The sequence below is a fragment of the Podospora pseudoanserina genome, chromosome 5 (assembly GCF_035222485.1).
Source record: "Podospora pseudoanserina strain CBS 124.78 chromosome 5, whole genome shotgun sequence".
In the NCBI taxonomy this organism is placed as follows: domain Eukaryota; kingdom Fungi; phylum Ascomycota; class Sordariomycetes; order Sordariales; family Podosporaceae; genus Podospora; species Podospora pseudoanserina.
Window position 1 is genome coordinate 2,181,534 of NC_085924.1, and position 27,147 is coordinate 2,208,680.

General features: G+C 53.0%; 13 protein-coding genes across 13 annotated transcripts; 9 read left to right on the top strand and 4 right to left on the bottom strand.

The window, feature by feature from the left end:
- Positions 1-70: 70 nt before the first annotated feature.
- On the top strand, positions 71-1,565 carry naa30 (N-alpha-acetyltransferase 30). Its single transcript, XM_062947815.1, has 2 exons — positions 71-538; positions 628-1,565. The coding sequence occupies exons 1-2, from the start codon at positions 356-358 to the stop codon at positions 1,015-1,017; spliced, it is 573 nt and encodes a 190-aa protein (XP_062799062.1). The 5' UTR covers positions 71-355; the 3' UTR covers positions 1,018-1,565.
- Positions 1,447-3,006, bottom strand: QC764_505620 (uncharacterized protein). Its single transcript, XM_062947816.1, has 3 exons — positions 2,673-3,006; positions 1,721-2,606; positions 1,447-1,657 (listed from the first exon to the last, which is right to left on the bottom strand). The coding sequence occupies exons 1-2, from the start codon at positions 2,701-2,703 to the stop codon at positions 1,801-1,803; spliced, it is 837 nt and encodes a 278-aa protein (XP_062799063.1). The 5' UTR covers positions 2,704-3,006; the 3' UTR covers positions 1,447-1,657; positions 1,721-1,800.
- On the top strand, positions 2,970-4,603 carry QC764_505630 (uncharacterized protein). Its single transcript, XM_062947817.1, has 2 exons — positions 2,970-3,459; positions 3,513-4,603. Exons 1-2 carry the CDS (start codon positions 3,173-3,175, stop codon positions 4,492-4,494), a joined length of 1,269 nt encoding a protein of 422 aa, XP_062799064.1. The 5' UTR covers positions 2,970-3,172; the 3' UTR covers positions 4,495-4,603.
- Positions 4,604-4,861: 258 nt separating this feature from the next.
- Positions 4,862-6,528, top strand: MSN5_1 (karyopherin; the record flags this gene model as incomplete). Its single annotated transcript, XM_062940772.1, has 3 exons — positions 4,862-6,157; positions 6,219-6,385; positions 6,468-6,528. The coding sequence occupies exons 1-3, from the start codon at positions 5,300-5,302 to the stop codon at positions 6,526-6,528; spliced, it is 1,086 nt and encodes a 361-aa protein (XP_062799065.1). The 5' UTR covers positions 4,862-5,299.
- A 128-nt stretch (positions 6,529-6,656) lies between these two features.
- Positions 6,657-6,956, top strand: MSN5_2 (karyopherin; the record flags this gene model as incomplete). The annotated part of the gene is made up of 1 exon (XM_062940773.1): positions 6,657-6,956. The coding sequence occupies one exon, from the start codon at positions 6,657-6,659 to the stop codon at positions 6,954-6,956; it is 300 nt and encodes a 99-aa protein (XP_062799066.1).
- A 3,152-nt stretch (positions 6,957-10,108) lies between these two features.
- QC764_505650 (uncharacterized protein) lies at positions 10,109-13,109 on the top strand. Its single transcript, XM_062947818.1, has 6 exons — positions 10,109-10,954; positions 11,020-11,676; positions 11,744-11,884; positions 11,946-12,612; positions 12,672-12,748; positions 12,808-13,109. Exons 1-6 carry the CDS (start codon positions 10,895-10,897, stop codon positions 12,961-12,963), a joined length of 1,758 nt encoding a protein of 585 aa, XP_062799067.1. The 5' UTR covers positions 10,109-10,894; the 3' UTR covers positions 12,964-13,109.
- QC764_505660 (uncharacterized protein) lies at positions 12,972-14,038 on the bottom strand. The gene is made up of 3 exons (XM_062947819.1): positions 13,554-14,038; positions 13,238-13,498; positions 12,972-13,185 (listed from the first exon to the last, which is right to left on the bottom strand). The coding sequence occupies exons 1-3, from the start codon at positions 13,604-13,606 to the stop codon at positions 13,140-13,142; spliced, it is 360 nt and encodes a 119-aa protein (XP_062799068.1). The 5' UTR covers positions 13,607-14,038; the 3' UTR covers positions 12,972-13,139.
- A 337-nt stretch (positions 14,039-14,375) lies between these two features.
- On the top strand, positions 14,376-18,031 carry SEC24 (COPII subunit). Its single transcript, XM_062947820.1, has 3 exons — positions 14,376-15,492; positions 15,549-17,762; positions 17,840-18,031. The coding sequence occupies exons 1-3, from the start codon at positions 14,878-14,880 to the stop codon at positions 17,849-17,851; spliced, it is 2,841 nt and encodes a 946-aa protein (XP_062799069.1). The 5' UTR covers positions 14,376-14,877; the 3' UTR covers positions 17,852-18,031.
- Positions 18,032-19,002: 971 nt separating this feature from the next.
- Positions 19,003-20,600, top strand: QC764_505675 (uncharacterized protein; the record flags this gene model as incomplete). The annotated part of the gene is given in 4 exon segments (XM_062947821.1): positions 19,003-19,225; positions 19,243-19,607; positions 19,656-19,843; positions 20,588-20,600. 4 exon segments carry the CDS (start codon positions 19,003-19,005, stop codon positions 20,598-20,600), a joined length of 789 nt encoding a protein of 262 aa, XP_062799070.1.
- Positions 20,601-21,009: 409 nt separating this feature from the next.
- tmk1 (mitogen activated protein kinase) lies at positions 21,010-22,672 on the top strand (the record flags this gene model as incomplete). The annotated part of the gene is made up of 4 exons (XM_062947822.1): positions 21,010-21,116; positions 21,174-21,369; positions 21,436-21,817; positions 21,889-22,672. 4 exons carry the CDS (start codon positions 21,010-21,012, stop codon positions 22,263-22,265), a joined length of 1,062 nt encoding a protein of 353 aa, XP_062799071.1. The 3' UTR covers positions 22,266-22,672.
- On the bottom strand, positions 22,661-24,599 carry OXR1 (oxidation resistance protein 1). The gene is made up of 2 exons (XM_062947823.1): positions 23,663-24,599; positions 22,661-23,596 (listed from the first exon to the last, which is right to left on the bottom strand). Exons 1-2 carry the CDS (start codon positions 24,266-24,268, stop codon positions 23,162-23,164), a joined length of 1,041 nt encoding a protein of 346 aa, XP_062799072.1. The 5' UTR covers positions 24,269-24,599; the 3' UTR covers positions 22,661-23,161.
- Positions 24,600-24,941: 342 nt separating this feature from the next.
- On the bottom strand, positions 24,942-26,054 carry HEM4 (uroporphyrinogen-III synthase). Its single transcript, XM_062947824.1, has 2 exons — positions 25,674-26,054; positions 24,942-25,601 (listed from the first exon to the last, which is right to left on the bottom strand). The coding sequence occupies exons 1-2, from the start codon at positions 25,951-25,953 to the stop codon at positions 24,997-24,999; spliced, it is 885 nt and encodes a 294-aa protein (XP_062799073.1). The 5' UTR covers positions 25,954-26,054; the 3' UTR covers positions 24,942-24,996.
- Positions 25,109-26,939, top strand: ERV1 (Flavin-linked sulfhydryl oxidase of the mitochondrial IMS; the record flags this gene model as incomplete). Its single annotated transcript, XM_062947825.1, has 2 exons — positions 25,109-26,438; positions 26,492-26,939. The coding sequence occupies exons 1-2, from the start codon at positions 26,332-26,334 to the stop codon at positions 26,937-26,939; spliced, it is 555 nt and encodes a 184-aa protein (XP_062799074.1). The 5' UTR covers positions 25,109-26,331.
- Between the last annotated feature and the right edge of the window lie 208 nt (positions 26,940-27,147).

Sequence of the window (27,147 nt, forward strand, 5' to 3'; positions counted from 1 at the left end):
CTTTGGAGAAGTCGACCCACCGGGGGAAACGGGACGAGGGGGCCCAATGCTTGCCATGCGACTGGGACATGGCATGTGAAAGTTCAATGACGAAGACTCTGGGACGAGCAAGCGTTCGTCAGATCTCTTGCCAACGCAACCTCCCCGCTTCCAACACCGCGCCTACAGTCGACAACCGTCACCAAACCCCCCTTCCACGACAAGCGAACCTCAACATATACGACACGAACCCCTTCTCTCCACTCATCCTCAACGTGCGCACCATCTTTTATTTCCGCTTTCGAGGCTGCTGCTCGCTATTCGCGGCCCATTTGCTCACGCACTCGGAGAGCAGCGGACCGCATCAGTCTTCCGCATGGAGCAGAGCTCGCGCGTCGAACACCCCCCACGGGAACTGAAGTACATACAATATGAGCATCGTCTCGAGACTCAATATCTACCGGCAATCCGCGCCTTGATCTCCAAGGACCTCAGCGAGCCCTACAGCATCTATGTCTACCGCTACTTTCTCTACCAATGGGGCCATCTGTGTTACCTTGTAAGCCCATCCGACGGTCTTCCCCCCCTCTCCTCTCGACCCGCGAATCAATTTCCGACGGCCCTAACCCCGCATCTCTCTCGTCACAGGCCATCGACCCTGAAGACTCCTCCCTAGTTGGCGTCATAATCTGCAAGCTCGAAGCCCATGCCTCCCATTCGCCCCCCACCTTGCGGGGATATATCGCTATGCTCGCCGTGTCATCTGCCTACCGCGGACATGGCGTGGCAACGACACTGGTCAAGATGGCCATCGACTCTATGAAGAGCCGCAATGCCGACGAGGTGGTTCTTGAGACAGAAGAGACAAATATTCCCGCAATGAGGCTATATGAGCGGTTGGGCTTCCTGAGATCCAAGAAACTCCATCGCTATTACCTAAACGGCAATAGCGCATACAGGCTGGTCCTTTTGTTGAGGCCAGTTGATCTGGACTCGGCGGCTGATCTGGCGTTGGACGATGCTGAAATTTATCGATGATGGATGTCTGGGCGCCCACCAAAACAGTTACGGAACATGTGGTAGCCGTGATAGGGACATGCAAACGGTGTTCGGGAAGATATGGCGCTCAACGAGTAGAATATTCAGAAGCTCTTGCGCATCAAACGCCGACGGTCAAGATGATGGGACGGTTCATATTCACCTGAAAGTTGTGGCTTGAAATACAGCCATGGCTTGCCCCAAGAGGCTCATCAATTGGGAAGCACCAAAAGATACGAGGGGGCTTATCACATAGTCGACCAGGTCGCATATCCTCTGACAGAACTTTCAGGAACACATCATGAGAGGGATTTGGCGGGTCACACCATATTCTCACAGCTAACTCACCCAAAACGAACAAACCTGCCGGGATAGGAGGTAGAAGGACGGAGCAGCGCCAGGCGAGGAAATAGAGGACTGAAAAATTTATTTGTGTTCATATTACTATTAAGGGAAACATGCGTTTCCGGTCCTTACAAAAGTATCAAATCGCTAGCTCCAGTGTGCTATCATCCTGCTCCCTCCTCGGGGTAGTTGCCGGCTCGAACAAACATTCTCTTGTGCAGAGACACGGGGGAGCTCAAAACGTCCTCTTCCTGGTGACTTCTTTGATGTACTCAAATATCTCTTTCGAGTTGTACTAAAATTGTATCGTTAGCATGCATGGAAACTCGACGAGGTTCCGCTGAACCAGCCAACTCACCAAGGAAGCTTTGATCCCCCATTCATTCTCCCCATATATTCCCAGTTCGGTCCAAGCATCTACAGCATCGTTCGTCAGTGTCATGCTCGAGAGACCGTCAACCGCCCCGACGCACCAGCCTTGTAGTAGATCTGCCTCGCTCCCGGGCCCTGCTTCACCAACTCCAGCTCTTTCATCCTCCTCAACACTCTCGCCACATCATCCTTATCCGTAAAATCCTCAGTATAGACGCATATCAGTCTCTCTTTCTTCTCAGCGTGCCCATCATCATACCCCACAGGCATCCTCGTCGCCACCTTGGCCGCAGTCCCCAACTGATGATTCGCCACCGCCCTGGCAACCTTCTCCCACGTATCATTAACGAACGCTACGTCCGAGAACAGCATCCATTTCCCAGAAGTCTTGCGGCACTCCACCGCTAACTGTTTTAGGTCCTCTATTGTCTCCTTTCTGGCCACGGCAATATGTCGTTTGGCGACCAGGGGAGAGTTGGGGTAGGCAGCGGTGGTCTTGTCAATGAAGGATTTGAACAGGTCAAGACGTTCACGGCCGGCTCTCATAAAGCGGTCGTGGTCGGAGGGGGGACGGGGAGGGAGGTAGGGGTTGGCGATGAAGATCCATTCTAGGCCAAAGCGGCAGTTGGTTGTGGCTGGGGGTAGGCGGGCGAGGAACTGGGGGATGGATTCTGTGAGTTGGTAGGCGGCGTGGGGGATATTGGCGTAGGCGTTGTGAAGGCGTCCTGAGGCTGGAGGGGACTGGGAGGTGAATTCCGAAGGAGTGATCCGGGAGGTGATGAGTTTGGTGCGTGCTTCTTGGGAGGACCAGTAAGAAGGTGTGTTGTAGGCGGCAACTCGAGACTTGAGCCTGGAGACGGTTTTGGGGGAGCCTGGGGGGGCGTGTTAGTGGTGGTGTGATAAGATTGGTGGGCGATGTGCATGATGAGCTGGCTGACCGTAGAAGTCCGAATCGTCGGAGTCATCCATTTTCCCACGCCAAAAGAGTTGTATATCTGGATATTCCTGACCGCTGCTAAAGAAAATAGAGATTACAGTCTTGATCCTCCGTTCGTGAGCGGGTTTGTATTGGGTTGGGTTTTGATCAGTTTAGGTTAAAGCTGAGCTATGAATGAGCCGGTGGAGTCTCAAATATGCAGGGACCCATCAACTTTGGTGGCCCTGAGATACACTAATCATGGAGGAAGATGATCTGGAAAGATAAACGCATGGCGTTTTGAAAGAATCGAGAAGGTAGAATAGTCATGGGATCCCAGGCAAGTCGGTCTGGCGAGGCTTGGGGCGTTCTTCATTCAGAACTGACCAATCCGATGCGCCGGGGATAATTGTCAAGTCCCGAAAAAGAAAGTGCGACCAGCATCAAATCTTGATTGTCTTCACACCTCACAGGCCCCAGCGCACAACCCTTGTTCTCAAGGTCATCCGCTTTTAAAGTGTCATGTGGAGTAAAATGGAAGAAGATTCGGGCAAGCTGATCAATTCAGTTTGGTCACGGGAGTTGGATCTTCCACCAAGTTGTGTTGAGTTTTGCCCAGCTCACCCGTCTTACTTTCTGGTCGGGACCTACAATCTACAGAAAGACGACGTTGATGCGCACACGCCAGAGCAAGACGCCGGTGACGATGACAACAAAGACGACGCGAAGTCACAGGCTGCTAAGCCAAAGAAAGCTCAAAGTCGAAATGGAAGCATCCTCGTCTTCCAATTACAGGACGATAACAACATGTGAGTCACTAGATCCAGCTCGGGTTCTGCTTCACACCTAACCCTTCTCAAAGAGTTCCTATTCAAACTGAGCCTCAGCCATCTGCTTTGCTGGATCTTCATTTCAACCCGATTGAGGGATTTTGGGACATTTGCGCAACGGTCTCAAGTACGGCTACCCTTGCCATCTTCAAGCTCTCGCCCGGTCCTGAAGATGACAAGCCTTTAAAGCACCTAAACACGATGGACATTTCATCGTTGTCAGGAGGGGATATTTCTGCTTCGGATGGGTCGGAAATATTGTTTCTATCTGTTTGCTGGCACCCATCCCGAGCAGATATGCTGGCGGTTACCACTAATACCGGCCATGTCTACTTGGTGCATCTGCCAGCTTGGGACAAGGGCTGGAAACTTCTGCCAGAGCCGGCGACCACTCACACATTGGAGGCCTGGACGGTGAATCTATCGCCTTATCTCGGGCCCACTAACTCGCCAGAAGAAGTATTTTTCAGAATATTCTCGGGGGGTGATGACTCCAAACTACGTTTTGGAACAGTTATCTGGAGTCCCTCAGACGATCATCTCACTGAGACTATTTCTGCTGTCGAGGCCAGGGGTCATGATGCTGGAGTAACAGCAATCTTGCCTCTCTTTGTCCTAGAAGATGGATCGGAGCTGCTTGTCACAGGGAGTTATGATGAGAATATCAGACTCTTTTCACTGGCTCCATATGGGAGGCCCAAAAACCTCGTCGAGATGGGACTTGGGGGAGGTGTGTGGAGGCTGAAATTAATCAATCTTGACAAGACACCGAGCCCGACCTACAACTGGAGGGCACGGATATTGGCATCATGCATGCATGCCGGCTCGAGGGTGGTGGATGTTCTGCAAACCGTGGATGGAGAGCACCATGTTCGAGTTCTTGGCCGGTTTGAGGAACACAAGAGTATGAACTATGGAAGCGACTTTCATCCCCAGAGAAAAGACAGCTTGACAGCTGTGTCGACTAGTTTCTATGATAGGCTCCTCTGTTTGTGGCAACTAGATATAGCATGAGGCTAGAGAGTACTAAGTAGGGAATCCGGGAATAGTGAGCAAACTTACAGATACATCATGTCCAAAGACTGAGAATGACAGAAGCATTTGAGTGCCTGCAGTGTGTGTTTGGTTTTATGAATGGCAAATCATCAAGTTGTGACGGTTTCAAATATATACATATCATAAATCCAGAGCAACATTGCAGAGATGTCGTCGAGGAGCGTACCTTATCCAAAATCCGCCAGTGTCATGGTGAGACATGGGGGTCCTTCACCATGCGACGCAATCCCTGAAATCCCTGGGGCCCATGTCCACTAAAGTTACTTGACCGCCTTTACTTGTAGTGGCTGCATGGGCGTTTCTGCCCCGCACTAATCCCAAGAAAGCTTATTAGTCGCGCCTAAGCGCGCCCGACACGCCCCGTTTTCGCCGTTTCGGTACCTCGGTGGGTAATTATCAAAGTCACTCTATTTCGACTCAAGAGTCAGCAGACAAGAGAGATTGGAGCCAGACATCACTTTTGATTCTTTCATACTAGATCCGACATCTCGGGTTGCCGTTATTCTCTTTAATTACCGTCCCGGCAGCTTCTTCTTGTTCTGTAAACCCAAGAAGGCCCCGAGTTCTTTTGCTTGGTACCTTTAAAGCACTGCCTGCCGCTTCAGCGCATCGCTTTTCCATCGTCCGATTCGATCTCAACTTGCTCACACCGAGCCTCAACAACAGCTGCGATTTTTCTCTTCCCATTCTCTCCGTTAAGCCAGAAGACTTGTCCTCTTTGCCACGACAGAAACCTGCCTGCTGTGCGACTGCAGCCCTCAGCATGGCGGCCATTTCGCCAAACGGCGCCCCTGGCGGTGAGGCCATTCTGGCGAGAATTCAAGAAGCCCTCAAGGTCGTACACAGCCCATATTCTGCAAACCAGGCACGACAAGAAGCCCAATCGTTCCTCGAGGAAGTGAAGACGCTCGGCGACGCCCCATCCCACGGATACAACCTCGCCTTCGACAGGTCACAAGCTCCAATTGTCCGCCACTACGGCCTGTCCCTCCTCGAGCACGCTGTGAAGCACAAGTGGTCGGAATACAGCATCGAGCACCAAGCCTACCTCCGCAACTGGGTCTTGCAGCTGTCCGAGTCCGTCTCGAGAGAAGACCCGTCATATCTAAGAAACAAAACTGCCCAGTTGTGGGTAGAGATAGCCAAGAGATGCTGGGCTGTGGAGTGGATGGACATGGACGAGCTGCTTGTTCGCCTCTGGAGAGTCCCAGAATCCCCAGTTCACAAGCAATTTGTCTTACAGATCTTGGAAACACTGTCCGAGGAAATTTTCAACGGGGACGATTCGGTTGTAGCCCTCCGCGAAGGAGCACTCAGCAAGGCTTGCGTCGAAATATTCACCCCTGCTGCCGTCCTGACCGAAGCCTTTCCCAACCGCCTGGTGGGCCCGAATGTACGGTTTGAAGAGGAAGGGTGGCTCAGCAGGATTACACAGTTCGTCATCGACTGCCTTAACAGCGGGGCCGTCGAGCAAAACGAGGATGCTGCGGCCTGTGTCGTGAAAGCCCTCAAGGTTCTCGCTTCAGTCGTGGCCTGGGCTGTTCCCAAAGCAGTCAATGCGGTTGGCAGTCGCCCAGTTCTATGTCGCTGCCTTGCGACTCCCAATGTTTCTGTACAAAAGGTCAGAGTCCTCTTCTCAAGTGCTCTGTGTGTGTTTTGTACTTTCACTAACACGTCACAAGGCTGCACTCGAGGCCCTCCATGCGCTCTACAACCGTACAATGTTCACCGATGAGGACTTTATCGATCTTGTTGTGCCAATGTATGGCGAAGACGTGGTGGATTTGTTCAAGCGGCTCTTTGAGTGGTCTACTGTTGACGCCCAGGATATCGACGATGACAAGTATACGTTCGCCAAGAAGTTCTCTGAGGCAAGCCTGCACCCTCGGGTCACTGTTAGACTGCATCTGTGATGCTAATAGGGGATACAGACAGTATGTTCGCTGGCCAACTACCTGGACCGGAAGTTTGCGGCCATCCCTCCTCAAGTAAACGTGCAGGGGTTTTTCCAACTCCTTATGTTGGTTGTGAAGAGTCAAAGTCTCGTCGTTTCGATCCCCGTCTTGGTGAGCTGGACTCGTCTTTTGAGCCATCGCACTCTGGGGCCGGCGGCTTCGAATATGCCATTCATCCCAGATCTTCTTGAGTTGTGCAGCAGCCGTCTCATACGGTATGAGAACCTGCCAGAGGATACCGATGATCCAACATATGTATTGCTTCTCGAGGACACAGACACGCTTCCCGAGCGACATGCTTTCCTCGGAAATTATCGTCGTTACAGTTGCCAGGTCATTGAAAGCATCGTCAATCTTCGATTGTCCGATGCCTTCTCACATATCCTTGGAAAGGCAGAGGCTGCCTTCCGGACACTCTACGACGGGCAACCGCCTCTCAATGGTAAGCTTCAACTGGTGTCATAATTGTTCCGTATGCTGTGTTTTTACGACTGACATTACTTGCAGCTGCAAACTACTCCAAAAGCTCAGTTCATGTGTTGACAGTGGATACACACGCTACTGTCATCGAAACAGCACTTAGGGGGTATATCAAGTGGAGGTCTTCACGTAACTCGACTCCAGAGGAGGTGAGTGGTCCTCGTCATTACCAGCTAGTAGGTGCGATATAAGCTAACCTGCCTGAAACAAAAGGAGCAAAAGGTCGCGGGCATCGAGGACCACTTTGAGAAATGGTGTGGGCAGCTCTTGGAAATGAAATTCGAGGTACAGATTCCGCTTCTGGTCTCATGTAATGGAAAGCCTATGCTCACATCTCACTAGGACCCTCTGATCAGGAAGCGTGTTCTCCAGCTTCTTGTGGCCTTTTCTACGACTGCTCTTGACTCTAACCCGGGCTTCATGTTGAGAGTGCTTGAGCACATCTTGATGACTTGGCCAGCTTTGCAGCCCGACCATAAGCTCTTCAATGATGCTATTCGAGATTTGCAAAACGAAAGCATGATTGAGCTGCAGCGGCTCGCCTCCAAGATGCCCGACCACTTATTAGTAAGGCTTCTCCTGTTCCGTATCCGGGGACACAGGCGACTGATTCATCATCCAGGATGTGTACGACCAACTGGAAGCCAAGATCAAAGAGATGATAGCATCTGGTACTCTGGACGAGAAGCGTCAGATTGCATACCAGAGTTTTCTTTTCATCATCATGTGAGTCCTCCAATATTCAGTCTGCTCGGATTGTAGCCAGTAGCTTACTCATTCAAGTCACCGTTCCACCCGAATCGACCCAGGTGTGCGCCTACAGAGACTATCGTCTTTCATTGAGCCTGTGAGGAACCAGTGGAAAGATGAGTCACTCAAACAAGCACTCAGCTCGTATGATGGGTTCTGCCAGCTACTCGGCCTGGACAGGGCGCAAAGATACTTGGCCCAGCGCCGTATCCACGAGGTTGCCGACTGGGGTGCGGCAGATCTCGACGCCGAGGGCCTTGCTCTCCAGATGGAGTTGGAGCAAAGACAGACGGTGAGTGTCTCCGGCGCTGTTGTGCTCTTTCCCCAGCTAACCAGTCGTCCCAGATGCTGCCCCTGCGGATGACCAAATCATTCTTAACTTACTCCGTCGAGAAACTGGAGAAGAACTCGGCCCCCTATCAAGCATCATGTGCTCTTTGGCAGGACAGCTTCCCGCTTATTCTCCCAGAGTTGCTCAAGTTCTTGAGGTATGCACCTGTTGCCCCGATGGAGTTGATAGCGCAACCTCCTTTTGCTGACCTTGATCCAGTTATGCACATGCGTCTCACAATCCAAAGAACTGGAGCCAGCTGCCGGTAGAGATGCAATCGGTCGCCACCCGTGTCCTGACCGATCGCTTTTGGCAAGCCGGTATCTCTGAAGGGAGTAAGGATGACTTCTATGCGCGGGTCCTTGGCAAAAAGAGCACGCTTGAGGGCCTGGCCTCGACTATTCGTGGCTCTGTCCGGTTCGTGCGGGAGACGTGCTATGCTATCATATACTGCATGAGTCGGCTCGACATGCAGTTCTATGGCATCCTCGAGCTCCCGGGACCACTTGCCAACGCACTGTTTGCAGACTCGTTCTGTTTGTCAGCGCATCAGATCATCAACTTGCTGAATCTGGTCAGGTACCTGGTTGACCACTGTCCAGTAGAGCTCCGAGAACACTTCCTGCCTCCCATTCTCGCTACCTGTTTTGAGCAGATGGATACCAAGATCACATCAGAATGGGATAAGTTGGGCCAGCGAGAGGCTGTACAGGCTGGCGGAGAAGAGTTGACGGAGGAGATGAAGGCTGAGAGTATCCTCCGGCAACTCACATATTCCGCCGTGTTGATGGTAGCCGATGTTCTTGACCCATCCCGAATCTGTAAGTTCTGACGAGCTGACGCGAGCCCTTTGCCATCTTCCTATGCTAACCAGGATCCAGCTGGTCCCGTGGGCAAGGTGGAAGACGGAACGCCTGAGAAGAAGCTTCCTTCTCTCCGCAAATTTTGCTTGATGAACTCGGCCATTGCGGTTCCACTATTGGTTTTCTGCAGCCATGCCATCAAGATGCACGACGGACGATGCTGCGGAGTGGTACTGCGCGTTTTCAAGTCCATCGTGCCCGAGTTCCACCGTTCGGACCAACCCAAGGCCCATAAGGAGGGTGGAAGCACAGCGCCTTTGGATGACGGCTTCCCAATTCCAGAGGAGAGTGCCAGGGAGATTCGCGAATTCATCTCTGCTGAAGTTTTGAAGGCCGCCATCACAGCGCTCCACGATCCATATTTTGTCGACTCCCAAAAGGATATTGGATCTCTGATTGCGCATATTCTTGCGCACTATGCCTCCCTGACGCCAACTCCACGGAACATTCTTGTGCAGTTGCCGGGAATCAGGGAGGACCAGATTGATCAGACAATTCGCTACGTTTCTGGACCAGGAGTGCATTCGAGGCAGCAGCGAGCCATGGTGTTGGACCTGCTTCGAGATCTTAAGGGTGTGAGCATCTCCGAGATGGGCAAACTGAACAAGAGCCTAGGTACCCCGTCGCGAAGCAGCAAGTCCAAGCGGAGCAAGATGGCTCAAGAGTTCATGACTCCAGTGGACACAACACGTGGTGGAAATCCCAGTGACGGAACCGGAAGAGGCAAGACACCCGATCTGGAAGGGGTAGCGGGCATGTTCGATGAGCCTTAGGAATTGCGTTCGATATTGCCTTCGTTGTGTTACGGTCGTTTACAGGTGATTGCGTTGCGAAGAGTGAGGTGAAAACGAGCAGTGCCTAGGCGATAGTCTTGTGATTTCGCATTGATCTGGAGAGGAAAGGAATCAGCACAAGTATTGGTTAGCAAGCATTAGGTAGTTGTAAAGACAGCGTATTGAGGATAGCACAACACTGAATACAAGTACCGTTAATACTGGGCATCGAAATGTCTGGCAGTTGGACTTTGAATCAGAAGCACAATCGATGCTGTCAGTTATGATGAGGGGTTACTGTGTATGTGAATGTAGGTGGTCCTAATGGCATTGCTCCGGCCTAGTGCTTGTGCAGGGGATGGGTGGGTGTTTCGGGTGATCACGTTGCCGATGACTGGTCTGGTTGGACCAAGCCCCTCAGTCATGACACTGTCTACCTATCACGATGCTCGGGCACAACACTTTTTCTTTCAACTTGGTTTATGCTGTTATAGTATACCATTTTAAACCTCGGCAACAATCGCCACGGAGCTCGCCGCTCTCTCAAAGAAACAGCCCGGACATAGACAACCCCGCCGTTGGCAGGATTGCCAAGTCTTGGGGTAGCTCAGCCCTATTCGCGGTCTATGAGGAGAAGGAATCATCACTTGAGTTAACCGCGTTGCCGAATCAACCTTCACGGTTCGGAGGTTTGCGACCTTCGACAACTCTCGACAAGAAATAGGGGGTTAGAAAAGGGGCGATTGCCCCACAAATCGTTATATCCGCCCACCTCCCGACCCTCTTACACAGCTCACACCGCATCCACCGCATATTCTTACCCATCTTTCCAACCAACGAGAAACGAACTGGGTCCAGTAAACCCAATCCCAGGTCGCCATAGCCTGTGGTCACGGATCGAGTATTGCTTCTTCCTCTGGCAACTGTTTGGAAACACTCTTACTTGCAGCACAGTCTAGTTGATCGCCCGCCAAGTGTATGTAATGCGTTTCATGCCGGCATAGGGAACCGAAAGAGGACATCTACAACGATACAACTCTGCCCCCCAAGACAGGCCTTTGGCTGGAATCCCGAGGCAGATCCATATAGCTTTGCAGATCCGGTTCTGGCCCCGAAGGTTGGGCTTGCTTTCTTTCTTCCACGCGAGCCACTTGTCCGGTTTGGGCTTTGTGAGAAACTGTTGTGCAAAGAGATCGACTGCTCAAGATGGTGTATCTGGGTAGACCCTCCAAGGGTTGTCAGATGTGTAGGACCAGGAGGATAAAGGTACTCGACCTCCTGACGTGATACAGACGATGATTTACGAGAACATCGATGGCTAATTACAACAGTGCGACGAAACAAAGCCAACATGCAACCAGTGTGCCAAGGCCCGTCGACAGTGTCCGGGATACAGAGACGAATTTGATCTTCTACTTCGAAACGAAAACCAGGCGGCAGCCAGGAGGGCACTGAAAGCCAACACAGCCGCTGCTTCATCCAGCAGCAGCAGCAGCAAGAAAGCCACTGCTTCCAACAAGAACGCACAACCGCACCCCCGGCAGCAGGCATTACAACTCTCTAGATCCCAGACAGCAGCACTCACCAACTCTCTCAGCATCCCAGTTGAAGACCTCGCCACTTGTCACTTCCTATCTAATTTTGTTCTGGTCCCGCCGCAAGAACAACACTCGGCAAGAGGGTACAATCACTTTCTGCTTCCCTTACTGCAGCAGTACTCGAACGGCACGAGCAGAGAAGAAATCACGCACCTCCAGCATGCATTCAACGCCTGTGCTTTGGCTTCACTGGGGGAGAGATATGGAGCCCCCAGCCCCGGCCGCGGGCATGGGCGTTTAACAACAGGAAAAGAAAAGGAGACGCTCCTTCGAAAGGGGGCTGAAGAATACACGCTTGCTCTGATGGCCACAAATGCGGCTCTGAGGGATCCAGTTCGGTGTAAAGAGGATGGAACCCTGGCAGCTGTTTTGTTGCTGGGAATGTTTGAGGTATGTCTGAGCCGCCGCTTGTTTTGCAGTCATTTGTCGAAAAGGGCTTACCTCTCTGATCTTTCAGAACATCACCGCCAGACAAGACACGGGGTCAGCCTGGGGTTCCCACGTCGAGGGAGCAGTCCAGCTCGTCAAGGCCCGAGGGAAGAAACAGCTCAAGTCAAAGCTGGGGGTGCAGTTATTTGTCGTTGTACGGTCACAGCTAGTATGTGTCATTCTTTCGGTTTCGTTGCTCTCTTCCATGCTTCTGGGCTGACACGTTGTAGATCATCCACAACTTCATCACTGCCACACCCCTCCCCATGGGGGTTTCATGGTGGTTAAACGAGGATGCAAACTCGGATCCAACTGCCAATGCGTGCGAGCGACTCAACCTCTTGACGGCCGAACTGAGAAGCGAGGTGTACGGCTTCTTCTCCAGCCCACTGTCGTTCTCCTCCTCGCCAGCATCCATCGCTGCGGTCGAAGAGTTCCTCGCTCGAGCTCGAGCCCTCGATGCCGAGGCTGTCGAGTGGTTCGCCACTTTACCCCGGTCCTGGCAAATCGAATCCATCCCGTATTCGTCATCCGGCAACGAGAATATTTTCCCTGGTGTTGTGCATGTGTACCCGGATATGTGGACCGCAGCCATCTTCAACCTCGCACGTGCTACTCGAATGGTACTCATGTCGATCATTGTGCGGTGTGCCGCGTTTTTGGTCCGGCCGGGAGACTATCGGACCACGGCAGAGTATGCCTTTGCCGCGAGGACGGCGAGCAGTGTGGTGAGTGAAGTGATTGCGAGTGTTCCATATCATCTTGGGCATCTCCCGCCACGGAAAGACAAGAGGGGAAATCCAATAGAAAACAGTCTTAATGGTAGAGGGTTGGGGGGGTATTTCTTAACGTGGCCATTGGCGTGTGTCGTTACTCACGATCATGTAACTGATGCTCGTAAGTCACTATCCCGCTATGTTTAGAGAGAAGGAAGCTGCTGATCAAAGAAAATACAGAACGGGAATATGTGCGGGGACGGTTGAGGTATATCGGGGATGAGCATGGGATCAAGTATGCGAGGGTGCTGTTTGGGGTTTGTGGATCCTCCCGCGTTGAGCTTCATTAGACGCCAGACGCTAACAGGCATAATAGGTTAACCTCAGGCTTCCGAGTATGCTTATCTTTAAGGATGGAAAGCTTGCCGCTGCGGCGGCTGCAAGTAAAATCCCGGGGGCGAACAGTATTGGGGGTTCGGCCGGTGCTGTCATGCGTGCGGCGGGTCTCACGAGTAGACTCAGATCGGTGTGAGAAGGCAAGGAGGGGATAGCCACAGCTTGTGTCTTTGGAGTTTTGTATGAATTGAATACCCTGGTGTACAAGTAATCCTGGTCCATCATGAAATAGTCATAAGTCATTGAGATGCTTTCTTTCCATTTGGTCTCTAATCAAACAAACCAAGCCTCAAAGGAAACAAAAACCCCCGTTTAGTCACTGCCGATCTTGGGACTCTTTTGTTTTGTGAGGAAGTTTCTATCTCCTTGATTAGCAAGCATCGAGAGAAGTTGTATGAATCACGACATACCTCTTGCGCTTCGAGGTATCAACTGCATTCCCGCTCAGATCCCATGCCTTGACAAACCAGCTCTGTGTCGCATCCAGGTACGACTCGTCCTTGACATTTTTGACACTGACACGAAGACCGTCTTTGGTGAAGACCATGTTTTTGTCGCCCATCTGCTTTTCGGCCTGGTCCTTGATCTTCATGACAGAAACGTAAATCTGATAGCCAACCCAGGCCATTACACCCAGTACTGCCAGGACGATAAACAACGGGATGAGTTGCCTGTTGGGCTTGGTTAGTTGGAAGCTTGTGACCCAAGACTCTGGGTAAGTCAAACCTAGCTGCTGATGGTGGCGGCGGAGGAGGCGCCTTTGTCTTTCCCCAAGCCATGATGATGATGATGATGACGAAAATGTTCAGAGTCGAGGCGTGGTCGCTTTCTGGAATCTAGGTAGGTGGGATGTCGGCTTTTTTTAGTAGGTTTGATCTAAAGACACACGAGAGAAAAAGAGGTGATCGTAATTTAATGACAGGTCTTGTCCAACAAGGCAGACCGTCTGGACAGTGTCAGGCGGTACCTAGTTGTATTGTCGGAACTTTGGTCACGGTGCATGGACAGGTGTGGTGGGATGTTGCTGCATGACAGCTTTTTGTCCTCTATTTCAGTCCCTTACTGCCTCTTTCCATCTGCAGAGACCGTTGCAGAGCCCTGAGCCATTTTAACCACTTGCCGATTGCCCTCCAAGGTTGGTCAACCGGTTATCCATGTCGGCCATGCATTGCAGCAGAAAAGAATTGTATGTAGCTGAACCCAAATGCTGGTTGGTGGCCTCGCAGAGGTGCCGTGTTGTCCGGCTTGTCTCTGTTAGCGCAGCTCCAGCCTCGGGAGATGACGCGCCCTGGTGGGGTGAGTGATCTACCCGGCGGGTACCTCATCAATGGAGGGGAAACTTGCGAAGCCCCGCGGCTAATCGCATGCATTTATCGAGGGTCTCGATAAGCATGTACCGGGCAGCATGCAGCATGCAGCCAGAAGGGTTACCTTCTTCGTAAAGCTGCTGCACGTCAGTTCCAGGTTTCTGGCACCAGATGCGCCGGTCGAGGTTGCCCATAAAATAGAGGTCTCCTACACCACACTGCCCATAATTCACTGAGGATAGAGCAATAGTTGATCACCATACCTAACCCTGACGATGGAAAGTGGACTGATGCATCCCTAGGCTGGCTTGTGTTCTTGGCCCAAGCTCCCGTTCAGAATCCCCACATTTTCTACTGCTTCCCTGCCAAGAGCCTTTCCATTGTCTGTGGCTGGTGCTTCCCTCGCCTCACCGCACACTGAGACGTTGAGGCCAGTCTGTCCCGTCAACCCGCAACCCCTCGCTGCCACAGTTGCTCAATGTTCAGGCGACAGCTGTCCCGACCGCATCCCACACATAACCCTGAGACACCAGCCCAGGGAGCTCTGCTCACTAGCCACCACGCCTCACGACTGACGTCCGTCAGTCAACCGCCATTCTTGCCATCTTGCCAGGTTGCGCAAATCACCAAACTTTGCTCAAAGTCGGCCGCCTTGTTATTACCGTGCTGAGGCTGCACGCACTGCTCGCGCCTTGACCATCACGACACCTCACTTTCTTCAGCCGACACCTGTCCAGCACAGCATGTCTGGTGCTTCCAACGACGGCTACGGCCAGTACCCGCCCCAGCAGCCCGGCGACCACCAGCAGCAACCTCCATATCCCGATCAAGCCTACGATAACGCTGCCCCCGTCGCCCCAGGTCACGCCGCCGATCACGGCAGAAAAAAGAAGAGGCAATATGCCGCCAGCGCTTTCGACGTTGGCGTGGGGGGTAACGTTGTAGCGGGAGGGCAGCCCGTCCCAGGGGCAGCTCCATATGGAGCTCCAGCTGCTGTTCCAGCTTATGGAGGTTATCCCGCGCAACCAGAGGTCCAGCCAGCCGCCTATGGCGCTCAACCTGCCCAGCCATACGGCCAGCCCGCTGCTGTCGGCGGTTACCAGGCTCCGGATCCCTACTATCCCTCGGCCGGAGCTGTCCCGGCTCCTGGCGGCGTCGCCGGTCTGACTGCCGGTTTCCAGGGCATGAACCTGGGTGCTGGTGCTCCCGGCGGTATTCCACAACAGCAACCGCAACAGCTCCCCCCTCAGGCGAGAGCTGGTCCTTTGAATCAGCTTTACCCGACTGATCTCCTCAACCAGCCATTCAATGTGTCTGAATTGGACCTCCCTCCACCCCCCATCATCTTGCCTCCCAACGTAGGTCTTTTGTATCCGGAATCTACCACCTCCGGACATGCTAACATATCTCGCAGGCGAGCGTCACCCCATCCCCAGATGCGAACTGCCTTCCCAAGTACGTGCGATCCACGCTCAATGCCGTCCCAACGACCCACAGCCTCCTCAAGAAGAGCAAACTTCCCTTTTCGCTGGTGATCCAACCCTATGCCGCCCTCCACGATCTCGATGACCCCGTCCCTGTGGTCCAAGACCAAGTCATCTCCCGCTGCCGGAGATGCAGATCCTACATTAACCCCTTCGTGACCTTCTTGGATCACGGCCACCGGTGGAGATGCAACATGTGCAACCTCACCAACGACGTTCCCCAGGCCTTTGACTGGGATGCTGCTGCGCAGAAGAGTGTGGACCGGTGGCAACGGCACGAGCTCAACCACGCCGTGGTTGAGTTCGTTGCTCCTCAGGAGTACATGGTCAGACCACCCCAACCGCTGGTCTACCTGTTTTTGTTTGATGTCAGCTACGCTTCCGTCTCTAGCGGTCTCCTGGCCACGGCAGCCCGCACTATTGAGGCCAGCCTCGACAGAATACCGAACGCTGACCGCCGTACCCGTCTCGGCTTTATGGCTGTCGATTCGAGCCTGCATTACTTTTCGGTCCCCAAAGACACGGACGAGAATGGCGAAACAAGCATGCTTGTGGTTAGCGATCTTGACGAGCCCTTCCTTCCGGTTCCCGGCGAGCTGTTGGTTCCCCTGACCGAGTCCCGCCGGAGTATCGAAAACTTCCTCACCAAACTTCCCAAGATGTTTGAGCATAATCAGGATAATGGCTCTTGCATGGGCTCTGCTCTTCGTGCAGGAGACAAACTGATCTCTCCCTTGGGTGGCAAGCTTGTTGTTTTGAGCGCATCACTGCCTAATGTCGGACACGGAAAGCTCACAATGAGAGAGGACAAGAAGCTTCTGGGCACTTCTAAGGAAGGCTCTCTGCTTCAGACTGCCGCGACGTTCTACAAGTCCTTTGCGGTGGAGTGTTCCAAGAACCAGGTGTCGATTGACATGTTCCTCTTCTCATCGCAATATCAGGATGTGGCTTCTCTGAGCAATCTCCCGAGATATACGGGTGGTCAGACGTGGTTTTATCCTGGGTGGAACGCTGGGCGTGCCGAGGATGCTATCAAGTTTGCCTCTGAATTCAGGGACTATCTGTCTTCGGAGATTGGGTTGGAAGCTGTCCTTCGCGTGCGTGCTACTACCGGCTTGCGCATGAGTACGTTTTATGGCAACTTTTTCACCCGAAGCTCCGACTTGTGTGCTTTCCCGGCATTCCCTCGCGACCAGTGCTATGTGGTGGAGGTGGCGATTGATGAGAATTTGACCAAGGATGTTGTTTGCATGCAGACGGCCGTCTTGCACACGACTTGCAACGGCGAGCGCCGCATCCGCGTCATGACGCTTGCTCTGCCCACCACGACCAACCTTGCCGATGTGTACGCTTCGGCCGACCAGGCCGCCATCACCACATACTACACGCACAAGGCTGTTGAAAGAGCATTGGGCAGCGGTTTGGATTCGGCGAGAGATCTTCTCCAGAAAACAATCACGGACCTTTTACAGACGTTCAAGAAAGAGCTGGCAGGCGGCAGCATGGGCGGTGGACTCCAGTTCCCATCCAACTTGCGTGGCCTTCCAGCACTGTTCCTCGGCTTGATGAAGCATGTTGGTCTGAGGAAGTCGGCCCAGATTCCATCGGATCTGAGGTCGGCTGCTCTGTGCCTTCTTTCTACTCTTCCGGTTCCTCTTTTGATGCAGTACATCTACCCCCGGCTGTACTCTCTTCACGATATGCCTGACAATGCCGGTATTCCGGACCCCGAAACAAGTCAAATCGTGCTCCCGCCCCCTCTCAACTTGTCATCAGAAAAGTTTGTTCCCTACGGTCTGTATCTGATTGACGACGGGCAAACACAATTCCTGTGGGTGGGTCGCGAAGCGGTGCCTCAGCTTCTTGTTGATGTGTTTGATGTTGCGGACCGGACGCAGCTCCAGGTTGGCAAGGCCACACTCAAGGAGCTGGACAATGACTTCAATGAGCGGGTCCGGGCTGTCATTCAGAAGAGTCGAGACCACAAGTCCAAGGGCGTGGGAAGCATCATCGTCCCGCATCTCTACATTGTTCGGGAGGATGGCGAGCCTAGCTTGAAGCTATGGGCTCAGACATTGCTGGTGGAGGACCGGGCGGACCAAGGACTGAGCTACGTACAATGGATGGGCTCCTTGAGAGAAAAGGTAAGTTCCTAGCAAGACAATGAGGAGCATGGGCTCCAGCCAGTGCGACAGGCTTCATTGCTAACGCCGGAGTCCAGGTTGTTCAATAATCGAGGGGCGTCGTAGTTTAGGGGATATCGAACGCAGCATTCTTCAGGGTGTTTCGAGAACCAAGCAAGGCTAGAGAAAGAAGTTTTACGAGTTTACATCAATGAATAGCTATTCCCAACCCACGTTACCGGGATGACTGAATACTGTGTGGTCTTGGGGGAGGTGACCAGCCTACATGTTCTGCTCCAATATACCTGACGTGTTGACAGGCCACAGCTGGCCCATCGGGGGGACATCAGCCTCTCCCGGCACTGGGTACCAGTTGAGTGCCGGAGGTTATATACAACTGTGGATATATGGTACCCAGAATAGCAGTACCCCACTGGGTCGCCTTTACTGGCCGCAAGGGATATGCCTTCACTTGTGGCTCTTGTATCCCGGTCGGTACAGCAGATGCAGGAACGGTTTCGTGTAAGAAAACCGAGAAGAGAATACGAATACTATTACGAAGACATAGCGGACAGTAGTGTTAGTAAAGAAGACGATGCTTGATCATGAGATTTGACATCGAATCGAAGAAAGTGAGCAGTGAGGGCGGTGCGAATGCTTAGTTTGAGGACTGATCTCAAATTATGGAATGGAGCTACTGTTTCCAAACAGCCAAGGCCAACGACCAGGGCCCACCCCACCACCCCGCCAAGCCATCATGAAACCGCAGCCATTCGTTTGGGAGACATCAACTCAGGTTGAGACATTGCGCCGAAGGGGGTAGCAGCAAGGCAGGAACACGAGAAAGACTCCCAAGACACCGTACGAACGATGGGTCTGTGTGAGAGACTGATGTCCGGTACAAAATGTAAATTGCAGGGGGACCAACAGGCAGTGTCAGTCACTGTCACTCAGAAAATAGGCGCCCAACGGGAAGGGCAAAACCATGGCTGAGATGCGCCATTGGACCGTTGCGGAAGCGTGGGTAGCGTGTAAAGCTCCTAGCATGCAAGCCCAGTGAACCTGTGGTGCATAGACTGAATGAGCAGATGCAGTGTGATTCATGAAGATGTTTCTATATACGGACATACATGTCGACATGCGATAAGATACGGATAGAAGCTGTCGTATGAATCCGAAACAGCACATGGCCATCGAATCTCACCAGCCACTGCTTACCTGGTGTTAAGCGCCGGCTGATGGGAACAAGAAGGCTGCTGATATGGACGGACGGGCACAACGGCGGGTGATCGTGCGGCCATATGTCGGGTCGGTAGTGTACCTAAGGTGGCGGTCGGGCGGGTCGTCCGTTTTGTGTCTGGACGTTACGGTGCCCCTCCAGACGGTGGGGATTGTGAAAAAGGAGGCGATGGTGAAGCTCCACGCGGGTTTCTCCATCCTCCATCGTCGTCTCTTTGGTTTCCAGAAGAAAAGGAGAACGGCTGGTGACTTTTACGCAAAGGTGCTATCCAAGGCGGGACCGGCTCTCCCGCTGCAACCCGGCGTTTTGAAGCCAACCCTGACGGCTTCAAGCGAGTCCAAATCGGGATCCCAACAAGCCTGGCCGCCCTCCAAAAGGGAAAAGCAGCCCAGACCACCTCTTTCTTGGGCCCCCTGAACAAATCCACCGAAACGGGCCAGACAGATCCTGAGATCCACGGCCGGGTGCTGGGGCTGCCCTGTCGAGGTGAGCCTCTTTGGTCAACGCTCCAAGATGTAATTAACACCTCCTCTCCCTCGTCCTCGTCCTCGCCATCATCAGCACCAGCTTCATCCGTCTCTTCCTCCTCCAGTGTGTTTCCTGCCAGAAGAGAGAGACTGGAAATAGTCAAATAACGGCGACGTAACTCGACCTGTGCATCTCATTCGCTGCAGCCCACCTGCCCGCCTTTCCCTCCGCAGTCCAGAAAGCGGGGCAATTCTGTCGCGCACCCTGTCGCAAGAGAGATCTCCCTTTTCCCCTCCTCCCTCTCGCTCTCTTTATTTTGGCGCTCGTTGCTTGTTTGTTTGCTGTCGAAGCTTCTTCACCGACCGGCCACCATCCAGGCCGAAATTCAGCAAAGGTACGTGTGTTTTTTGTGTTGAATGCTGTTCTTGCTGTGATGGGCGCTTGGGCGCTGCCATTCTGCTCCCATCTTGTTCCCATCCCAGCCAAGTGTTTCCCCCTCACCACCGCCCCCTCTTCACAAACCGAAGGATATGGACTGCAGGTGGTCTGGTGCCCCTCGAAAGAAGCAGATCATACGAAGCACGCACCGCTAGCAACAATCGCCAAAACCCCCCCGGGAGTCGCTTCTTAACCTAGGCCCCACGCACTCGAGGAGAACCAGGCGAGGTGTCTGATCGCCCGCCTTTCGGATAATCGTCATCCGGATAACCCCTGGGCAACAAAACACACTCGAACTGAGCTTCTAGAAGTCACCGTTCTTTGGATGGGGAAGAGGTGCCGCCCAGAGCAGGGCTTCTGACACCTGATCACCAACGCTCGACGTCCACTCCCGTGTCTTTGCTGGTGTGTGCGCCTGCGGTGCATCGTGGATGCCTGTGTGTTGCGTCCGCACGTTCGGTTGCCCCACGACGCCGAGGGGGAAGCTCTGCTGCTGGCGAGGGGTCGCGGTTTCCCCCGTTGCTCTGTCTACCTACTTCTGGCAGCCAGGCCTGTACCTGAGCACCCGAGCGCAACACAGCGATCACCCGTATCGGATCTCCTGCCGCCGCACACTTTTGGCTTTCTTACTTTCTCTGGGAGTTTTGGTTGGTCTTTTGTCACACAGCTGCTAACATGGCAATTGTCGCCTCATGATTAGACAAGACCTTTAATCGATCCCCCTACCACCACCATCACCTGCTTACTGGCACCTACGCCACGAACAAAGAACTTCCGACCTAACTTCACGAATTCTCTGTTTTGGCTACCCGTCCTTGCTCGGGTAAAAAGTGACTCGTCACCTCAACTGCTGAAGAAATATCTGAGACAAGGTGTGTTCAGCTCTGTCTTCCGCGCTCCTATATGCAACAAGCTGACATGGCAGTAAATAGCAGCTTTGTTCTGCTCCGGCGATTGATATACAACTACATCTCCATTCGAGCCCCCTTCACCCTTGCCGAGAGAGCTGGTCTGTCATACCACTGGGTTGCTCGCAAGGCCAGCGCCCCTTCCCACCACCCCTATCTCTGGGGAATCGTACTCGAATCACTAGCTTCGCAAATCCACTCTCCCTAATCCAACATGAGTAACGCACAAGCTCGGGGCGGTGCCCGGAAGATTTCCTTCAATGTCAGCGAGCAGTACGACATCCAGGATGTTGTTGGCGAAGGTGCCTATGGTGTGGTTTGGTAAGTTTGCAATGGGAATCACTTGGACGCAGGTTCCGGATCTAACGCTCATGATAGCTCTGCCATCCACAAGCCCTCAGGCCAAAAGGTTGCCATCAAGAAGATCACGCCCTTTGATCACTCCATGTTCTGCCTGCGGACGTTGCGTGAAATGAAGCTCCTCCGGTACTTCAACCATGAGAATATCATCTCCATTCTCGATATTCAGAAGCCTAGAAGCTACGAATCATTTAATGAGGTCTACCTCATCCAGGTACAGGCTGCTCCACAGGAAAACTCCACACTGGTGTTTTCAAAGACTAACTTTATGAAACTGTAGGAGCTGATGGAGACCGATATGCACCGCGTCATCCGCACACAGGAGCTCTCGGACGATCATTGCCAGTACTTCATCTACCAGACGCTGCGTGCCCTCAAGGCCATGCACTCTGCCAACGTTCTCCACCGCGATTTGAAGCCTTCCAACTTGCTTCTCAATGCCAACTGCGATCTCAAAGTGTGCGATTTCGGTCTGGCTCGTTCGGCGGCGTCACAGGAGGACAACTCGGGTTTCATGACAGAATACGTTGCCACCCGTTGGTACCGTGCGCCCGAGATCATGTTGACCTTCAAAGAGTACACCAAGGCTATTGACGTCTGGTCGGTGGGCTGCATTCTCGCCGAGATGCTCAGCGGCAAGCCCCTGTTCCCAGGCAAGGACTGTACGTACTTTTGTGTTCCCGGCTCCTTTCACCCCCTTGCCCCTGAATCATGACTAACCCCTCGTTCCCAGACCACCACCAGCTTACCCTCATCCTCGACGTCCTCGGCACGCCAACAATGGAGGATTATTATGGCATCAAGTCCAGACGCGCGCGCGAGTACATCCGGTCGCTTCCCTTCAAGAAGAAGGTGCCCTTCCGCACGCTCTTCCCCAACACGTCCGACATGGCTCTCGACCTCCTCGAGAAGCTGTTGGCCTTCAACCCCGTCAAGCGCATCACCGTCGAGGAGGCGCTCAAGCACCCATACCTCGAGCCGTACCACGACCCCGAGGACGAGCCGACCGCGCCGCCAATCCCCGAGGAGTTCTTTGACTTTGACAAGCACAAGGACAACCTGAGCAAGGAGCAATTGAAGCAGCTGATTTACCAGGAGATTATGAGGTAAAAAAAAACCGTTTGTTGGAAGTGGCTTGCTTGTCTGAGCAAAGTGGGTTGGTTTTTATACCGTGGATTTTTGACTGAGCAAGATCAAGGGTGGGATGGATAGGGATAAGCATAGGGCAGGATAACATCATGTGTGACAATTGTAGAAAAAGGAGGGAAATATCTGGGATGTGAAATTTGGGGGGCAGGGTGGGGGGTTCCTATTTAAGTCTTTTTTTTTTTTCCCCTATCCTCATATTGGGCGTATTTGAGTAGTTGATGAGGGAAATACCTTTTGTGAGATGCTCGACTTGTGGGAAGTTGCTGATAATTTGCGATTGAACCTTGTTGCAATGCCGTCAGTTGCGCATGGGAATTGTGGAAATGAATGATACCTCCAGGTGGTATAGATATAAGCCCCATGGCACACACCGATGAAGGAACACGCCCACCCTGTCACTTTGTTCTGAAGTTTCTTGTCTTATCTCATTGCTTCCCTATCGTACTGTCCTGTTCTGCCCTTTAACAAAACTGTCGTGTCATGATTGAGTAGGAGGGTGGGTATCTCTGTCGTCCAATTCTTCCCATACTCCTTATTCTCTTGTTCTTATCATTTTCTTCAATGAATGTCCAAAATCAAATCCTCGAAACTGAAAACCCATTAAAACAGCCACTATGCCTTTTCTCATAACCATGCTCGCCTGCTCGCCTGCCTGCTTGCTTTGTTTTGTAATGTATCATGTCGTCCACTTTGGCCAGGCAACGCCCCTTTTACTCCTATTCTCCCATCCAGACCAAATGCTTGTTCCCTAGTACAAACTCCCTTGCCAGAAACGGAAAAGAAACACAACTCAAAAAAACCCGTGATCACTGAACAGTCAAAACCCCCGACATCCTCAACCTCGGGTCGGGAGCCACCTAAGCCCCAATCACCCACAACTCCACCCCCAAAACCCCAAACTTCTCCCCTTCATCACTCAGCGGCTCGTTGCCAAAAGTCTGGCACGTCGAGCTCACCCCCTTTTCCAGTCCACTGTCCAGCCAGAGACCAAACCTCCCGTCGCCGGCACCCACCGAGAGGAACTGCTGCCCGCAGAGCATGTAGTATTCGTTCACGCCGCTGTAAGGGAACGCCTTGAACCGGATGGAGTGCGCGTTCACCTGGCCAGACGCGACATTTTGCTCGGCCCTGATGGTGGTGCTCCTGCCCACGTCGGGGGTGTCTTCGCTGTCGATGAGTGACGGTGGTGGGGGCAGGGGTGCCTGAACCGAGGCCCTCCAGAGGAAGCACTCGCCTGTGCCAAAGTAATTGGGTGCGATGTGGGGGACGTCAGAGAGGTAGGCTCCAAAGATCTATTACAGGCAGTTGTTAGTATAAGATGTTTTGGGGGAAAACGAGAGGGAAGAATAAAAACATACACCACCCTCAGTATCCCTCACAGCCAAAACAAACCCAACCCTCTTCCCCCGGTACCTATCACACTTGTCGTACAACGTCGCCAGACTCGCCCCGTCTTGATCAAGACTGTACACCAGATTCCACTCGTCTACAATCGACAAGCGGGTAGGCACCAGATTCCGCACCTCCTCCGCAATCGCCGGGGTGAGCAACCTCGATTCTGTCCTCGTGCGAGCGCTAAAGCCGAGAAGCTGCAGAGGTTCCAATTGCGGCAGGCCCATGGGCGACGGCACCCTGCGGTGGAAATGCGGAGGGGTGTATATCCCGTCCATACTCTTGCCCAGATTCATACCGTCGTCCTCGCCGTCTGACTGGTAAGTGTGCGCGTGTCGGAGAGTTGGGGGACTGTTTTCCGTCGACAGGGAAGGAGAGGGTTCGGAAGTGAATCGCCGGAAGAGACCGCCCCAGAGCAAGTTGGAGAAATACGATGAGCCGGCGGTTTCGGTGTGAGAAGTGGTGGGGGTGATGGCGCCGGGTGAAGAGGCCGGAGAGGAGTCCGGGTCGGGGGACTGGCGGGTGTTGAGGTTGTGGGTTTTCTGGGAGGAGGAGGAAGTGTAGAAGCTCATGGCTGAACTATTTTTCTGGGCTAGGCGCTGTAATGGTGTGGCTGGCTTGGTGGTGAGGGGTATCGACTTGCAGGAGCCGAACCGTTGACAGGGAAGAAGCAGCCAAACAGGACCCGCTGCAGCTATAGGTTCAGTGGGGATCAGCGAATCGTGCAGGTTGGCAGTAGATCCGAGATAGCCGTCGATAAGAAGGCTGCAATGAGGAGCAGTCAATGGTGATGTTTCGGGCAGAGGTGGCGGTGGCCATGAATAGGCTAGAATTCTCGAGTGGTGATGATGTTGTACAGTTGGGGGTTGTGAATGCTGATGACGAGGAGCAAAGAGCTTTGATACTGGAATGCATGATCGTCAGTGGGTGGAGGGGCCTTGCTTCAAGATATGGACTGTGCTAGCGTATGCGGATAGCCAGCACAGCGAACACGTAACCGAAACACAGCGGTACCTTGGCATTAGCCTCTGAGGCGGTACTTTAGGTAACCGTTAGGTAACTTTGCCTTCGGCGGAAGTACTGGTACCCAATCATGCAACAATCGAGTCGGCCAGCGGGGTTCATCGCCCGACATCTCGGCATCGTGAACCTCTCGGGCCCTCACCAAGCCTCTCAGCGCAATGTTCTCGAACCGTCACCTGAGGCTTGGCCCGTCAGGGACCGTGTCTCGCAGCAGTTTTTTCTCTCTCACGTGAATTCAGATAGATTTTCAATATATGAATTATGGTTGGTTGTAGTCCTACTCTAGAGTCCTATAGCCAGTGATGGCATTCCATACTCCTTCAGGACTGGGCTGTTCCGCCGACACTTCTGGTTCGTACCCAAAGCTGTGAATCAGATGATCCCGGGTGGTCGGTCCAATGGTAGCAATATACGTGCTTCGGTTTGGCTCCTTCGGTTTCGCCTTGCCACTGCTCTCGTCCAGGAGGTCCAATGCGCTGAGCATGCTGTCACACCCACTAGGGGAGAAGACAACAACCCATCTCCGTGGCCGGTCAGCCGTAGTCTGGAGACGCTGTGACAAGTCGTCCCTGAACGACTTCATCTCTCCCGTGCCATAGATCACCACCTCGTCCAATTGCCACCCGGCCCCATTCAAAACCTTGGGGATAGTATCCCGCCTTTTGTCCCCGACAAGAAACAGCAAAGCAGGCACGGACTCCCGATCCTTATACCACGCCCGGTAGTGGTCAAGAATATACGGCGCTAAAGTCTCGCCATTGCCCGTATGCTCTCCGAAAACCTGCAAAGCTGGAACCTGAGGAACAGCCTTCAGAGCTCGGGTTGTGGCTGGGCCGACACTGTAGACGGGAATGTCCTGGAGAAACGGCCAGTTATCTTCACCTACAAGTTGCTCACCTTTAGCCACTCAGTCATTCACAAGCCTGTCGAGCTTCGAAGATGGACGAGTCTCACCTCTCCCTTCCTCGACAAGCTTAGTGAAAGCCTCGACAGCCCGCTGGGAAGTGAAAATCATGCCACCGTATTGTTTGCCCTCAGTCCTTCCTATTTGCTTGTTCTTGAGGATTCTGCGCACTTTGGCCATGCCCTGGTCGTCGAATTGGTGCTCAAGCACAGGGACGAACTCGGGATCATATTTGGAGCCATTGCTGTCAGGGGTCGAGAACTTTTCCTCGTAATGGTCGCCAGCAGAAGACTTTGTCTTGAGCAGGTAGACGGGTATTTTTGGTGACATTGTTGCTGAGAGCCAGGATGCTGAAGGGTGGTATGGCCTTTGCTTCTTCCCCGAACAACTGGTTGAGGAGAAAAGGGGAACTTTTTAAACTGGGATGGGATGAAATGCACAAGACATTGTGGCGGCATCCCGAGAGATGGCGGGGAGTGTGTCACTGCCCCACCAAAGCTTTATCGATAACATTTTTCCCGGGGACCCTGGCCCCTGTTCATCGCAACGCTCACAGGGGGTTCCGATCGCCTGGGAATACATGATTGGAAATTTCCATGGTTGACGGCTGACAAATGAACAGTTTCTTGGTTGTCAGACACACCAACAATTGTGGACTGTTTTAGTTATTGTACACATACACACACGTCTCTCAGCCTCAGACATATAATGGCAAACGATACCCAAGACCGAGACGAGCAGGCCACTACAGCCGCGGCCGCTAACACAAGCCAGCCTCTCCCCAAGGGTGTAGTCTTGGGCAAGGATGGCAAACCGTAAGCATATCTTCTCACCAACCTTGCATTTCCACCTTATTAACACCTCACAGTTGCCGTTCTTGCACTGCCGGTGCCGACTTCGCAGCTTGGACTAGCCAGGCCAAAACAATGACGGCCCTCTCCACTGGCAAACCTGTTCCCGCTGTCAAGAAACGGACAGACTGCCCTCCAGACGTTGTAGCTCTCGGCCGGTCATCATGGACCCTCCTCCACTCCATCGCGGCCACCTACCCCGAGAAGCCAACCCCTTCCGAGCAGTCCGATGTCATTTCTTTTATGAAGTTGTTCTCAAAGCTGTACCCTTGCTGGGTGTGCGCTGAAGATTTCCAAGAGTACATTGAGCGGAAGCAAATCAAAGCTGGAAGCAGGGATGAGTTTGGAAACTGGCTGTGTGAGGCGCATAACGGTGTGAACAAGAAGCTGGGGAAGAAGACCTTTGACTGCAGTAGGTGGTTGGAGAGGTGGAGAGATGGGTGGAAGGACGGGAGTTGTGATTGAGGGGATGGATGATCGCGATGTGGGGGATGTCAACAAGCATCTGCGGATTGCGATTACAGGCGTTCAGACGGATTGGAGGATGCGTTAAATCGGCGTTATGTTTTTGGTGGTGATATTCTTTGATGTTTTTTGCCATACGGTTGGTCAGGGGCGGCTCATTTCTTCTCACTTGGCTAAATACCCAGCGCATATAGAAGTCATTCTCGAC